The following is a 16641-nucleotide window of genomic DNA, read 5'->3' on the forward strand; positions in this document are numbered from 1 at the left end:
TTTCAGTGTGTTTAAGGGTGCTCGAGTCTCCTCTTCCCCCCCGGTAACCAGCCTGTGTTTTTCTTCCCGCAGTGGACCGCAGTTCGAAGAGGAGGCAAGTGAAGCCTTTGGCAGCTTCGCTGCTGGAAGCTTTAGATTATGATAGCTCTGATGACAGTGATTTTAAAGTTGGAGATGCTTCAGGTAAATATGCTTCCTCGTCTCCTCGGTTCAGAAATCTCTCATCTGTGGTTTGTGGTTGCTCATTTAAAATCGTAGGGGAGGCGGAACGCTGTGAATGAGCTGCCTGGGCTTGGAGCCACTTGCAGTCTGATGGCTCGGTTGTATAACTGGAAATTCTTACGTTATGGATGAGAAAACCTTAAGTTGCAGTTAATTTTTCTCAGCAGAAAACTCAGTATCATCAAGTTTTGGCAGAAGCGTTTGTGTAGCTTCTGTGCTGGCTGCCTCACCTATAGCGATTGTTTTTTGTTTCTTCAGTGTAGAGATGGTTTTTGAAATGCTCGCTGCATTTAGTACTGATAACAAGTATTCTAAAGCCATTTTGGCTTAAATCGGTCTGGATAATAGTTTGTGGTGGATTTAAGAACGTTTCTCAAGGTTAATTCCACTCGGTGAGTGAAAACATTAAGCAGAAAGCCAGCCTGTTTGGGTTTTTATTGGTTTTTACCATAGGCAAACTGAAGGTGTCCGTTCAGGTAGCTCTGCAGAGGGGTGTGTGCTTTTCATACGGGAATGAAGTCCTTGCCTTGGAGCGTTTTTGTTCGACAGTCTTTTCTGTGTGTGCAGATTTCTCTTCTCTGCAGTGAACATGCACGGAAACTGAAAGTAAACAAGATGCCAAAATGAAATTAATAAATGTAGCTGTAGTGGAGGGAAGGCGGAGAAGGGGTAGGAGCACGCTTGTGAATAAACTGCACGTTGGACGGTCTGTGGCGTGTGCTGGGGGAAGTAAGCAAAGAGGAACAGGGTGTGTTAGATGTGAGGGAAGCTTTATGACAGCTTGTCCGGTAACTTCACTTGGTTATTTCTGCACTGGGGATTCAGATCTGTGTTCTCATGTGAGTGTGTCAACTGTAAAAATATTCCCTGTCTCTGTTTGAAGGCTTGGCTTTTAACATCTGACAAGCTCCTGCTTAAGAATGAACTTAAAAATGATTAATAATCATTTCTCCAGCATTAAAGATATGCCCTAATGCTCCTTGTTTTTTTTCTCTCACAAGCTTGGACGTGTTTCTCTCAGTTGGTCTGGCAGAAGCAGGCTGCCGTGACTTAAGAGAGTAAAACTGATGTCCTCTTACCAGTTTCAAGAATTTTGGGAACTTCTTTCATTTTCTGTTTCATTTTCTTTTGGGGGATTTTTGATCCTTTGAGTAAGGACACTGCTTTTTTAATGACAATTTGCCATAAAAGGAAATGATTTTTAGTTCCCAGAGAAAACCTCCCTCTTTTGGAATAGTAGTCCAGGCAGAATTTGAAGGGGAAAAAGTAGAATTGGAAATGAAGTATAGGAGATGGTTGCATAAATCAGAGTGATATATTATTTGATTTAAAAAATCATTAATTAATTAAAAATAATGAGTAAAGCTACCCGACTCCCCTATGTCTTAATGCAGAGGATTCATTCGTGATTGATGTCCTCCTTGAATTTTAGGGTGTTGGATCTACATGTGGTGGGGGTTCAGTTTCTAACTTTGAGAGTATTTTAATCTCAATTGCATTTTGAGCAAGTTGGATGGATTTTCCCCTAAAAAAGCAACACTGAATTGAAACAAGCATATTAGAAAAACTTAAGTTCTACTTACAAATATTCTTCTAATTACAGTTTTGTGTTCTGTATCTCATATAGCTTCAGTTTTACATTTCAGAAACTGTATCACTCACAGTAGAAATTCAGGTTCAGTTTAATACAGTTTAAAATTTAGTGAAAACATTGAAACAGCGGCAGAATTTGACATTTTACACTTTATTCAAAGAGTTTCGGTGTGATAGAAAATTGGAAGGGTTTGGGAAAATTGGCAATTAGAAAGTTATTGAACATATAACCTCGTAAGTTGAAAGAAAAAAACATTTCTTAGGTGTAATTCAGATTAAATGAACAGTTTCAGGATATTTGAAACAGAATATCTGTGCTGATTTAAAATAAAACTGGTATAACTTAGCCTGAAATTTGGTTGTATCTTGCCCATTTAGATTTGGATAGAAGTGCTGAAATAAAGGGACTTGTTTACCCACACACATATATAAATGAAATTAATAAGTTGGAAGTTATATATACATAAAGAGTAGGTGTGTACACAGCCAGGCAACTCTACTTGACAAATTCTGGATTGTTGCTAATAAAAAACAGATTTTCCTTTTTATTTGCTGTGGAATCAGCCTTCAAAGCATAATGTGTTTTTCTTGTGCAGTCAGGGACGTTGCATTCTTCCAGTGACTGCAACCTGTTGCAAATCGGTGTGTAGTAGTTGTTTAAATTAAGGATTTCATTGCGTAGTTTGCTTACAAAGGGGAATAAGTGTGACGGAAGAAACAATCTTTCTACATTGGAAGTGACTCTAAATTCTACTCACGCACTCAGAAAAATCCTCTAAGTATGGCAATTCCACAGCTCTGCAGCGTATGTTAGTTGGATTCACGTATAGGTGTTTAAAAACAAAACCAAAACAGAATTGAAACTTAAAGGCCTGTTTAAATACTGAATTAAAAGAATTCTGAAGCTGTTTACTCCCTGTTGATTTTGTTGCATCCATATGTATGAGGTTTAGGATGCGAAGTGAGACGTGCGAGTAGACAATCTTGTGCAAGTCTAGAGGGACTGAGACGTGAACATTTAAGATTTGACACATGTTCATTGTCCCCTCAGATTTCTGAGAATGAGAGATCAGCATTTCTTAATCTTTGTATTCAGAGTCCTGATGACTTAGTACATTTTGGTTCATTACAGAAGATACTTGTAACCACCCAACCTCCATTTCCACCAAAAAAATCCACAGGAGATACGGCCCTTACTTTCAGTGGACTTAATTTCTTTTGGATTTAGGTCACACCAACATGCAATTAGTACCTTTTTACACTTTAACGATCTCATCCTTCTGACATCTCTTTAGGGAAACTGATTTTAGAACTGCTGTATTCTTGTAAATTTTCTTAATAGTTTTCAGGCCTGTGGGCTTTATGTTGGTATTAAATGAAGTAACTTTTTGATGGTGTCTCTGTTTATACTTAACAGGAAGTAGTGATGCCATATTTTAAAGTACTGCATTTTTCTGTGTTTTGTAAACATCTTGAAAAAATTCCTTCAGTAAGAATGTCATGTAATCCTAGTGTGGGATCAATCCAAAAACCTGTCCCTTTGGAGTCAGAGCATAAAAATATGTGACTTGATGGTACTATAATATACTTGACTGAAGATTTTTTTTAATAATAAGTTTCGCGACACAGATCAATGATCTGAAGTTTTGCTTTTAAGTTAAGTGGACCATACTTTGTTTTTTTTGGTAGTGTTTTTTTTTTTTCTTTTCCTTTAGCAAGAGCAGCTGGAGATACAGTGATGTCAGAAATCAGTCTGTAGTTCTAGAGTAATTCCCAGCAGGATTCCAAAGCAAGAATTTACCACTTGTCTCTCATCGATGGAGTCGGTCAGTTTTGGCAGCTCACATACTGCAGTTGAAATGATGCAGAGAAATGTAGTGTTGTCCCTGAGCAAGAATAATGTGTGAATTTAAAGGGCTGCTTCTTTGTCTCAGTGCAGCTAAGAAAAGTGTAGCTGAATGCTGCGCTGAAGAAATGGATTCTGTCACCACTTCTGCCACAAGTCTCATAGACTCAAATTTCTAGACACATTTGGAAATGTTTGGATTTTTTGATGTTGAGTGTGGAGCTTAGGTGCATAAATATTATTTGCTATTATTACAACCGAGGTTAGTAGAGCTCCATTTAAAATGTGTAATGATCTATAAAAGTGTGTATATTAGGTATTCTGAAGAACCTGTGACTCGATCTAGAAATAAAAAGTTACGAATATCTTTATTTTTCTGTAATTAGTTTCCTCTTAGCACAATGGAAACTCCGCTTTTGCTTTCTTATGCAGGATATTGTAATAGGAAGGCGTGTTTGTGAAGTACCAAAGTGCTGTAGTGATAAACACTGCTGAAATACTGATGAAGAAACTAAATGAGAATAAACTGACATGATATGCACCAGAAAGGTTGTAGGGTCTTTCGGTAGCCAGTGAAGGTAAGAGAAAATACTGGATAGCTAATCAAGAGTAAATTGCATAATCTTAATTATTACGGTCACTTCAAGGCTTCACTTTGCTACCGTTGTTTAGTCCCTCGGAATGGAATTCCCAAGGGCTTTTTCCTGTCGACAGAATGGAAAACCCAGGCATTACGTTCTTTTGGGTTATCTTCATCCCAAGTGAGATCTTGTATCCGTACAGATGTCTGCCACGATCACCTTGAACTTGTGTTCTCTTTGGAAACACCAAGATTTCGTTTTGGACTTGTATTCTCTTTGGAAACACTGAGATTTCTGTTCTTCCATGTGCTTAGTGGCAGCAGAGGAGAAGTGTAACGGAAATTGGTTCAGTGTCGTTCTGCTTGTTCAGTCTTGAACAGAATTTTCGTGGTCTCCTACTTTAATTTCCTTGCATCTCCCTTTTTTTTTTCCCCCCGTCTGTGTCCATCCCGTATGTATTTCCTGCTACACGTAAGAAGTTCTGTGCTTTATTAACTTGGGCTTGGTGGGATGGTTTGTTTGCAGCCTGGCCACCTTTGAGAGTCCAATAGATGCTCAAGAAACACCTGAAACATCTCATCCTCACTGAACATCTATTTATTACAGTGCCTTGGAGACTTGGTATGTCCCCCACACACATTCACCTGTCTCCCAGATGTCATTTCTCTTGTACAAGATGTGAAACTTTCATGGAAAAAGAAAATATTCTTTCTCACTGTTCAATAATTTGCATTGGAATCCAATTTTTTGGGTTATTTAGCACTGCAGCTTTGCTGAGGGAAGTCATGGGGTATGCAGTGCTTCATCTCCAACTAGTTAAGTTTGGTAATGTTAAAACCAGGGAAACTTGGATACCTCAGGCGAATTCAGGAGGTAGGATAACCTGTTCCATCTGTATTATCACATTGCAGATATGGCAGTTCCCGGTGACTCAGGTCGAAGTTGGCAATATTGAGTTCTGAGTGCTTTTGTGACTTGGCTAGACAGCTACTGAAATGCTGTGGATATAATTACTGCTAGTGCAGAAGTGACGAGCCTGCTTACTGAACAACTTTCAGTTACATTCCTCTTCCATCCTTCTTTCTGTTACACTAAATCCTTATCTTCTGAAACAAGTGGAATCGCAGACCAGATTCATTTCCTACTCTGCCCAGTGTACAGTTAATAGAGATTAATAATATTGTTCATAGTGCAGTTAATAGAGATTAGATACTTTCTTTTAAAAACCTTATTTGAGAAGTGAATGTCTTTCCTTAGAGCACTAAAATCTCAATCTGTGTTGGTTTTGTTTTGTATGATCTTTACTATGTTACTTTGGATATTTCAGTTTTTTTAACTGCCATCGTTGCTGAATTGCCCGTAGTCTTCCAAAGTTTAATCATCATACTTGGCGAAATAGCATAGAAAGCCAGTGACGTGTATCTTAAGTGGTGTTAGATTCACTTTTGAACTTAAATGTTGAAAGTTCAGTAATAAGCCTTTCAGTTCTTGCTTTCAGTATAGTTGTATCAGTCTTAGAATAATAGACCTCTGTGGCTTTAGTCTAATAGACAAATAGAATCAGAATTTTACTGGTTACACAGCTCTGCCATTGGCAATTTAAAAGTTCTTATTTTCTATATGTGATGTTGGTTTTCCTGCCTTATTTTTACATCCAGTTATTAATACCAGAACTTTCTATTTAGTTTAAGCATTTCCTTAAGTTATTTTGGAGTCAAGTATTTGCAATTTCTAGATCAGATGTACTGGAAGCAGAGTTGCTTTCGCACACGTTGGGTACAGCATAGGTGCAAAGGAATTTTTGTGCCTCTGGAGCTGTTCCTGTTCGGAGGTTTATGGGCAGAAGCTGTTGACAGACACTTTTTGCAGTGCTTTCCACTTTCCCTGTCTGAACAATGTTATTTGGTAGGAATAACTTCAGATGTGATAGCTGTTTTCTGTATTGCATGTTCAATTTTTCAGGATGTTTGGTTGGGTTTTTTTTAAACTCCTTTTCAGTGTTCCAGGGTCCTGGATTGTATTCTATTGTATGTAACTTTGAGCACCTGGGTGAGACTCAACAAGCCAGGACTTGGTGCAAAAAGAAAAAAACCCACCCCCAAAAACCCAACAAAAAGACTCCAAACCAACCGAAGAAACAAAAACCCCCCACCTTTCCAAAATGATTCCAGGTGCTTCGCATCCGCTGTCTAGAGTTGGTTAGGCTTTGTTAGTTGAAAAGGCAAGCCCAAAATCAAGTCTGTGATTTCCCTTAACTAGCTTATCCTTCAGACCTCACTTAAAAACAGGCAATAAAGCTGCTTTTTACAGAACTGCTTGTTAAGCTACAAACTGCATTGAAGAATCAGCCTGTCTTCTGTGAGTGGGTGGCCACGTACTTAACCTAGTATAGCTCTTACTCTCTGTGTAGATGGATTTTCTTAGAATGCAAAACCCCACAATAATTACAAAATAAAAACAAAGCCACAGGGTATCACGTTTAAAGTTGCTTGCAAAACGGTCCTGCAAAACCCTGGAAGGATTTTATTTTTTAACTGCTTTACTGATTTCAGGAGCTTTCCCCTGAAGTCTCGTGTGTGGTAGGTATTACACAAGATTCCACAGCTGATGTGGTCGCTTGTTTCTATCTTTGCTACACTTTTTTTCTGTGTTAATTCTGGAGCATAATGTTCTTTCCTGCAGAATTCCTGCCAGAATGATCCTCTTTGGATTTGACTGCCACCTGCTGTTGTGCTCAGTAGGGCTAAAGCTACAAAGGGTACAGAAATAAAACGATGCCTTTCTCACAACTGTTATCTCTCCTATTTGTTCTCAGTGGAACTCTACATTCCTCCCGATTTTAACGGTGTATCTGGCCCCATTTTTCAGTGCGAGCGGCTTGACTTCTCTCCCACAAGGAGATACGGTTGCCGATTTGAAAGAGCCATTCTTGAAACATTTCTTTCAAGGAGAAAATTGCATCCTGCAGCCTCTTCCTAACTGAAAGTGCATCTGACAGAAGAATGCCTGCAAAAATAGCTGTTATCGCAGAATAGCTCTTTCTAGAAAAGTGCCTATCGTGGTAGATACGTTCAGATAGGAGAGGGATCTCCCTTGCTATAGATGTCTCTGGTTGTGTATGTGCATACAGAAAGGAAAGTACCAAGCATAATGTGCAGCAAGAAGGCAAAGAGAGAATTTGAAGGGGAGAAGTGAATGAAACTAACATTTATTTGTTCTCTGCTTTATATTGTTTGCATGGCATGAAGCAGCCTGTCTCTAATTCTCTGCTGTAGTATTGATGTACAAGAATCCCTGTGGGTAATTTAGAGGGCTGTTAAAGACCAAACTGTACCCAGATTGAGATTTTTTTCCCCCCTAAATGAAGTGGAAGCTTACATGCATGAGAAGTCTAAGCATATTTAGGAATGGAAGTGCACAATTAAAGCATCCAAACAAATTGCTGTCATGGAGTTATGGTGGGGAGGTAAAACAAAAGAAAATAATATAGGATGACTTAAAAATCCGGTTAAATTAATGCAGTAAAACCCTGTACTCCCTTAGTTACAAGAAGACAAGTAGTGTGCACTGGCACTCACAAAGAAGATACAAACATGTATTTTGCCTTTAAACATACATGTGGCATTTAGTCTGTAACAGAAATGAGAGTCTAGCTTTAGGAGTTACTTATAAATCGTTTGTGAGAGCTGGCAAATATCACAGAATGATTTATATTTGAAGGGACAATGTAGGGCAGCCCCCTGCCGTGGGAAGGCCCATCTCTCCCTAGACCGTGTTGCTCACAGCCCCATCCAGCCTGGACCTTGAACCCTTCCAGTGATGGGACATCCGCAGCTTCTCCGGGCACCCCCTTCCCATGTGTCACCACCTTCGTCGGAAAAAATTACTTCCTTCTAAACCTCGCCCTCTTTCAGTGTAAATCCTGTCTGGCTTTTCCTGTCAGTGCAGACCTTGGTACAGAGTCCTTCTTACAGGCACCCTTTACATATTGATCAGCTGCCCTAAGGGCTCCCAGAGCCTTCTCTTCTCCGGGCTGAGCAGCCCCAGCTCTCTCAGCCTGTCCTCTGGCTATTTTGTGGCCCTTTCTCTGGACCCACTCTATTCTAGGTCCATGAATTTGTATCCAAACAAAGCTATTGCTAGTTAAAAATAATTTTTTTAGATTGCGTATTAGTTAATATTTTTTTTTTTTTATTACTTAGGCATGCCTGAAGCGTGTTCTGCTACTTTAAAACTTGAGTTAATTATGTTGTACTTCCGTTACTAGCATTAAAGCTGGTGGGTATAGGGAAATGACTGAATTGCTCTTTTCTCAAAAGACTGTCCAATGACTTGTGACATTACATTCTTACTTTTTTCCTGACTCTTTTAAGTTTAGAACTTTACAGGAAACTTTTAGATGACTTGTGACATTACATTCTTGCTTTTTTCCTGACTCAATTTTAAGTTTAGAACTTTACAGGAAACTTTTACTTTCTGTTAGCTTGTAAGTGGATTAATAGTACTAATGTCCCAATCAGTAGTAGTAGCGTGGATGGATTTTTTTTTTTTTGTTGATAATTGTATAATCTCCTCATCGGATACTTCCATGTACAGGTCTGGGCAGAACTGACCATTATACCGAAGTGATGTCTGAGTTAGTGGCATTAGCCAGAGACAATGTTCAGGTGGTGCTTCTTTCCACCCCACAGGAGTGGAGCACACTGGCCCCACTGTTTGTTTATTTGGCTTTAAACACGTACGGATGTGCACAGAAATTCTCTGTGTAAGGTGATACTGAGTGATGGGGTTTTTTTGTGTGGCAGCTAAAACAATTCAGGATTCTTTTAAATTTGGGAGCATCAGCATGTTCTTTGCATCTAGTGACAGTGCATCAGGAACTCGGGGGTGGCTCTGAACAATCTGAAAACTGTAGCCGTTGCCTGGTTGATCCTTGCATTGGATCAAGCAACTTTTTTTCTTCTGGTTAAATAACAAAATATTTTCTTAGGTTTTTTTTTTCCATTAAAACTAATACTATGAATGGAAAGTGGTAGGTAAATATGAGAGACAGTGAAGGTGTATTATGTTTGTAGACTTTAATGTCATCTTTTTCAGTAATTTTACATGTACTTTATAGATGCCTTATGTGGTTTTTTTTTCATTTCTTTTGTATTGCAGATTGACCTGTGTTAATTAATGGAAATAGTGACTATACAGAGCTATACTATATGAGTGGTATAAGGTTAGAATTTATGCCTTGTTGTGCAGCTGCAACACGGAACGAGATATCATTTGAGAATAATAAGTGATATTGCACTGGAAATTAGTAGAGCCCCTAAACCTAGAAAAACAAATATGTACTTCACATGAGGGTATGAGCTTATCCATGAGTACTTGTTACCTAAACTCTTTATTTTGCAATTTCAGACTTCTTCTATTGGATAGCTATTTTATTTTGCAGATTTAGAAAACACCTCCAGGAATTAAAAACTGGATTGCTCTTTAAGATATGACTTCACACGGAAATTATTCTGTGCTGTATCGTGAGCCACAGTTCAAAGGAACATTTAATGTTCATGTAATAAATTTTCCTCATCTTTTTTTTGCCATCTTAAAACACACTCATGTTTAACAGAGTCTCGACATACCACTCGAAATAGCAGTGTTTGGACACCAGCTGAAAAAATAGGTGGAATACCTTATGTGGGAGGAACATGCATCATTCTTTTGTTTAACAACTTGCTTCAACAGATTTTATTTTTTGGGGGTACGTTTGTGTCGGAACCTTTTTTTTAAATTTTCATGTGCTCAACAGATTCTGAAGGAAGTGGTCATGGGAGTGAAGATGCATCAAAGGACAGTGGTGAAGGTTCCTGCACTGAATCAGAAGAAAATATCTTGGAGGAGGAACCGGCGGAAGAGAAAGTAGAAGAGCAGCAGCCAAAAAGCTCCGCTGAAGAAGAAGTGCCAACAGCAGACAAAGAGGTAATTAAAACCGAAAAGAAAGAGCAAGAAGATGAAGAAGAAAAGCCAAAAAAGAAGAAGGAGAAAGCAGCTGAACCCGATGCTGTGGCTGATGAGCAAACAAATGAACCAAAAAAATGGAATTTGCGCAGGAACCGCCCTTTGCTGGATTTTGTCTCGATAGAACTGAATGATATGGATGACTACGACAGTGAAGATGACAATGACTGGCGGCCAACTGCTGGGAAAAGAAAAGGAAAAAATGCCCTGCGAAAAGAGGGGAGCGATGGAGATAACGAGGATGACGAAGATGATGGGAGCGGAAGCGATGAGGATGACAACGATGAGGAAGGTAATGAAGAAGATAATAGCAGCACGGCTAGTGATGGAGGATCCAAGAAGAAGAAGAGTAAAGTTCTTAACAGGAATAATGCAGATGATGAGGAATTGACAAATGATAGCCTGGCTCTTTCACAAAGCAAGAGTAATGAGGTAGTGCAACCAACTTTCTATAATCTCTCTGTTGACAAATGAAAGCTACTCCCCAGTAGCTGTTCTGTTCATTTGAAAAGTTAAGCTGATTGGCTTGAATTGTGTTTACAGGAATAAGCGAAGCAGCATAAATAACCCTGCTTGGACCATTGGGCCAGTCTAATGCCACTAAAGTCAATAGAGAATCTTCTCTTGGCTTTAGGGGGATTGGATTAGTTCTAAAGCAAGTAGAAAAATGAACAAGACTTCTCTTTTAGCATAGGTGTTGCCTATCTGTAATGTTCTAAAAGTTAAAAGGGTCTGTGACATTCATAAAATAGCTAAATGATAGGTTATTCATTGTGCTAGCCCTTCTCTGTGACAAAAGTCAAAGGGTCAACACTGAGTTCACGGGTAGAAGAATTCTAAGTCAGGAAATATGCACACTGGGTTTAAAATCAAATAGGATAATCATGATAATTTATGTTGGGTTTACCTCTAATGCTCACAGATTAAGTAATTTCCTACACTACTAAAACATTTGGGAACTATTACTATAATAAATATGTAATTTTCACATTCTACAATCAGAAGTGTTTAATAGTGCAACTTTTTTTTTTTTTTCCAATGCACAATTGCAGTTGCCTTGATGATTGTGCCTGGGGAAAAATTAAGGTATTAGGTTGTCAGATGGTGGACTTTGTTCAAAATTTTGCTGCTGCAGGACACCAAGTATAAACAGTTGCTGTAAAATGTTCAGTGTTCAGGAAATAATTACAATGTCAACGTAACATTTGATAAATGATAGCGGTATGATACTATTTAAAGTTCTGCTGTTCCATTTCATCTTTTATTTTAATGTATAAAACAGTAGGGAACAAAACAGTGTTTGAAAGGATCAGTGGTCCCCATTTCAGGTACTTTGTTATGTATTTTATATATAGATATGATTGCAAATGACCTGTACTGTTTTAATTACTGGTACTAATTGTGATTGAAGAAAACCACTATAATTCGTGGGATTTTTTTACTTTTTTCATAGCGTGGCTTTGTAATTCTAGCGTAGTTACCTGTATTCTTTTGGCTCAGAAGCTGAAAGTGCTCTACCAGTAGTGATGTCAGAACTTCACACAGAGCCAGGCGATTTTCTGTCAGTGGTGGTTCCCGTATCAGAGTGGAGATGTGAGTCTCCATTCCTCGGGATGTATTTTTGATTATCTCCATAAATTCCGTTAACTGAAAAAGTTAAGCCTGTTTAAGAAGCCTAGAGCTGTCTCCGATGCATATCTTTTGCAAAGCATGGACCTCAGGTTCTGCTCCTGCCTTGGATTTAGGACTTGGATCAAAACGAAATTTTAAAATTTGAAGCTCAAATTAGAATTTCGTAACTGATAACTTCTCTTTGCAGCGGGTAAAACTGTTTGTGAATGGTTTTTCAACAAGTCTTGCAGCAGTGAGTATCTGTAGACTGGATGATAGGCTGTAATTTTTAGACTGATACTCAGCTGTGTTATAACAGTATACTCTCCACTACTAATATTTTAAAATAGTAAAAAAAATAAAAATAATCTTGTCTAGCAGACAAATCTAACAGAATCTAATTACACTGCAGAAGCTGAGTTCTTAGAAAACCAGATGTCTGAAGGCATTATTAATGTATGAAAAAATGTTTAAGTAATTAACTGTGAACATATTTTACTGCCTTTTTCCTTTGAAGATGGGTGTTGGGGGTGGTTTTTTTTTTTTTTTAATTTTTCTACATTTAAACCCCAATATTTTTAGGTCTGCATGTTTTAATCTGCGCTCTGATGAAGGACTGTGTGCTTTTCTACTGTATTAAGCACAGAATACAAACTTGGCTTTCTCTTTTAGGGTCGAGCATCGGTAGTAGACAAATGGTGCTTTTCTATTTTTATAATTGCTGTCACTTTATGGGATTTTTTCCTCAGCAGGGTAGTTATTTTTTTTTAATTTATTTTGTAATTCCTTTAAAGTTAGGAGCATATGGGCATAAATCTCGAAATACGCTCGCTTTCTTGATGAACGCCACAGAAATGGGGAATACGTCGTGATTCAGTGAAAAAGCCTTGCTCTGAGCCGAGTCTAGGGATCAGGGCTTGCTCAGGAGTTGGCAGCACTTCCCATCTCTCGCTCCCGTGCTCGCAAACGTAGGGTCAGCTTTGGGGTCTTTCAGGTGCTTATGTGGACTAAGCAGAGGAGAGCAGCGTGTTCCCCATCGCTCTCGCTGCCTGTCTGCCTGGAAAATTAAGTTGCTGTTTGACCTGTTGGCATCTTCACATAAGGTAAACCGTGATGGATGGGGACCTTAACACTAGACAGCAATTTGATGCCCTTCCACCTTTGTTATTCTCTTTTTTTTTTTCCCCCTAGTGTTTGCAGGTGTTCTCACTGTCTAAACAGCTTCAGTCTGGTTGTTACAGTGCAATTCTGTTTGTTTCATTTAAGGTAATTGTTTGTTTGTTCATTGCTTTTTCTTTTTAATTACCAGACCTCGGGCTTCTCTAACAGTAGAGATTGCAAATTTCATTTAAATTTCTGGTAGCGAAGCCAAATAACAGTTAAGTCAAAGATAGTCTCAGAAAAAGGTGGTTTCTGTAGAGTTGAGAGATAAGTCCAAGAAGCCTGTGTCAGTGCACAATTAATCTGCCAAAGGGGGTTCTTTGACCATTTTTCTACTGGAGGATCTATGGCCATTTTTCTATTGGAGGATCTATTTCCATTTTTCTATTAAAGATGTAAGTGGTGAACTACACGTGGATATTCTGAGTGATGATGGGCCACAATATTTTTTTGAAAAAAATGATTAGGAAGGATCTGTTGCTGTTTTCCTATCACCCATGGAAATTATGAACTCCGTGTGGGTATTTTGAGTGATATTTTTTGTAAAAAGTTTCCTGCTTTTATCAAAATGCTTTGCAACTTTGTCTTAGGAGGAGGATGCTGGAAGAAAGTCTCCGTGAGTCTGCGTTCTATAGCGGAGAATCTTTTGTTTTTCACAGTTAATTGCCTTCCTGGAAGCAAGCGGTGAATGTTTGTATGATTGAGGAGTTGTATCATTCATTTTTACTCGTAGATGGGGTTGTTTAGTTTTTCTATAGGTCATGTTTCCTTATGTTGTTTAGAGAAAATGGATGGGAGGTCCAGAAGCCTTTCCTAACTGCCACAAATACATATTTGACCTTTCCTAGGTCAAAAACATAATAAGTTCATGAAATAATTGCATTGATTAGTGTAAGAACTTCAGATCTTTGAGGTAGAATACCTGCTGCAGGTAGAATTGATGATACTTTTTATTTTCTTAGGCTACGCAGGCACAGTATTGGTGCTGTGTTTTATGCCATAAATAGGGGATTAGAATGAGAGAGTTCATCTTCCACCTTATTTATTTTTTCCCCCTGGTAGAATACCAACAGTTTTGGAATAGCCTCAGGATCTCTGCTGTCTTGAAGGGATGCCATTTAGGCTTGTACTGTCAGCTCTGTTCTGAAATTATTACGGTTTCTTTATACAACAATGATTATTTTTTACTTCTGTGCCTAATTTTGCACTTACCTATATGCCTTCGTATCACCACCGAAGGTAGTTCAAGCTCAGTGTTTGCTTTTAATGTAAAAATAAATGTGTGAAAGCTGTGAAACTTGGCAGAAGAGACAGTGGCTGTATCCCACAATGAAAATAATAAGAAGCCTAGATGGTGTTTATGAAAAAATTGCTATTTACATACAGCTTTATTTGGTTTGTGAAACACTTAACCTGTGTTTCCTTAATGTACTTGTCTGCAAATCCTTACTTCTGCATATAATCCGAAGAAAATAAGTTGTAGCTTTAATAAATCATATGGTTTTGCATGGAGACGTAAAAAATTTCATTACAAAATAGAACTGAATAATGTGTTACATTTTACTAAGGAGCAGGCTTGTGTTAGCTGTTCATTGTCAGATTTTTCAGATCCATGTGACTTTTTTTCTGGAAGGTGCAAATTTCAACAAAATGAAGCAACTTTTCTGAGTATTGGGACATTTGAAGGTCACCTTTGGCCTTGATGTTGTCCCAGTTTTTTTTTTTTCTTTTAAATCATTTCATAAGCGTTTGTGCTTTTTCATAGAACATAAATTGGTTAAAGATACCTATTTCTGTCTGAGGAAATAAAATCCTTGTTTTTCTTTGGATCTTATTGAATGTGTTTCAATGTGTTGACAACAAAGAAGCTTTTAATCTAGTGAAAATAATTTTCATGTTTTGGGGTCTATTGTTCAAAAATTGAGCACCTAACAGATCTTTTGATTCTTTTAGATAAAATTGAAGTTCCTGGCATAATCCATGTATCTTCATTTTTCAATATTAGGACTCATTGATCCTTGAGAAGTCTCAGAATTGGAGTTCCCAGAAAATGGACCATATTTTGATTTGTTGCGTTTGTCTTGGAGATAACAGTGAAGATGCTGATGAAATAATCCAGTGTGACAACTGTGGAATAACAGTGCATGAAGGTAATACAACCCTTCATTCCTACTGTGTGAGGAAAGCGTATGCTTTGCTTTTAATAAAATTTTGACTTGCTTTCTTAGAAGAAGGACAAAGCCTTTGATCTCTGGCAGGTAATTTTTTTTATAGTACTACGCGGATCCTTTTTCGTGGTGGAACATCCATCTTCAAATTCAGTAAGGAAAAATTAAGCAACTGCAGGACAGGACATGGTCTACTGATAGCTAAGTAATAATAATAATGATAATAATCATCACAGTCTGTAGATACTGGAGCTATACGTCGTATTTTCATTACTTTAGGATATTATACTAAATGTATTTTTGTCTTACCTTTCTCAGTATATTAATTTAATTGTTTAACTGGGATATATGATCATGAACATAGCAGATTTTCTGAAAGGAAACGTTTTTTACGTGTATTGTTGTGGTACAAAAAAGCAGAGAGAAGAGGAGGAGAAGGGAGTTGTCCATGGCGGGTAATTGTAAGTGGAAACAGCTGGCCTTGAACTTTCTCATAACTTTCACTGACAGTTTGAAATGGGAAAGTTTTAAAGTTAAAACATTGAAATCGTTATTTGCTGCTTCCTTCAAAACCCAGTCTATATGTGTGTAATAAATACAGGAAGTCTGGTTTGAAACAAACGCATCTGGAGTAGTTCTGAGGTGAGCATGGGGGATTTTAACATCCTTACGTGGAAGGTGAGGCTGGATTGTGTGTGTTACTCTTTCTCTTGAGGATAGAAGGTAGGGTAGATACTAACACAGAGAGATGTATCTATTTTGTTGAAAAGCAAAACCTGTTTTTTTTTCTCTTTATTGATAATTTTTTTTTTGGTCTTGGTTTGTTTTTTTAGCACTTCTGATATCCTATGCTTTTTTTAGGGCTTCACTCTTTTCTTAAGGTTTCCCAGGAATACCAGGTAGGCTTCTTCAGTCCTTGAAATTAAAAGAAGGTAGGCTTTCATTCTTCCAAAGCGTTAAAGGCAGTTATTTGACTCTCTTAGTTCTTTTTTTGGAGCTGTTTAGCATGCCTTTTCAAATAGGAAATGCTTTTATTAATCCCCTGCTCCCCTCTTGTTTTCACTTACTAGATTGAAAAATGTTTCAGAAAAATATTTTGCATGCACTGAGCTGTAGTTCAGTTTTTTTTCTTTGCAGCAGCTAGGAAACTGAGCACAGAATTTCTCCCCTCAGGTTCAGCTGCCGTGTGGTGTGTCAGCAGGCACTTGTACCTCCTGAACTCTGGTGCGCTCCTTTGAAGAGCTCATCAGTACTGTCAGGAGGGCTTAGAGAGCAATTAGTTGCCCTAATTTATGATGAGCTGAATCACACTTCAGGTGCCTTTGAGGGCGTTAGTCTGGCCTTCACTGACTGTAACAAGTGTTCGACTCTTAAATTTGGATGTCTTGATATGCTTCCAGAATTCCTTCCTTTGGGTCTCTGAAGGTTTTGGAAAGTAACGCGCAGAATATAT

The 16641-nt window shown here is 38.1% G+C and overlaps 1 protein-coding gene across 1 annotated transcript in view; it reads left to right on the forward strand.

The window, feature by feature from the left end:
- Positions 1-72: 72 nt before the first annotated feature.
- Positions 73-16641, forward strand: part of LOC104280369 (PHD finger protein 14-like) — a gene marked incomplete at both ends in the record, with an annotated part of 31681 nt that continues 15112 nt past the window's right edge. Inside the window, 3 exons of the mRNA XM_009877998.1 lie at positions 73-183; positions 10040-10680; positions 15026-15170. Coding sequence (XP_009876300.1) covers positions 73-183; positions 10040-10680; positions 15026-15170 — 897 coding nt within the window. The remainder of the gene's footprint in view (positions 184-10039; positions 10681-15025; positions 15171-16641) is intronic.

This window comes from Apaloderma vittatum, unplaced genomic scaffold (assembly GCF_000703405.1).
Source record: "Apaloderma vittatum isolate BGI_N311 unplaced genomic scaffold, ASM70340v1 scaffold6621, whole genome shotgun sequence".
NCBI classification, from domain to species: Eukaryota; Metazoa; Chordata; class Aves; order Trogoniformes; family Trogonidae; genus Apaloderma; species Apaloderma vittatum.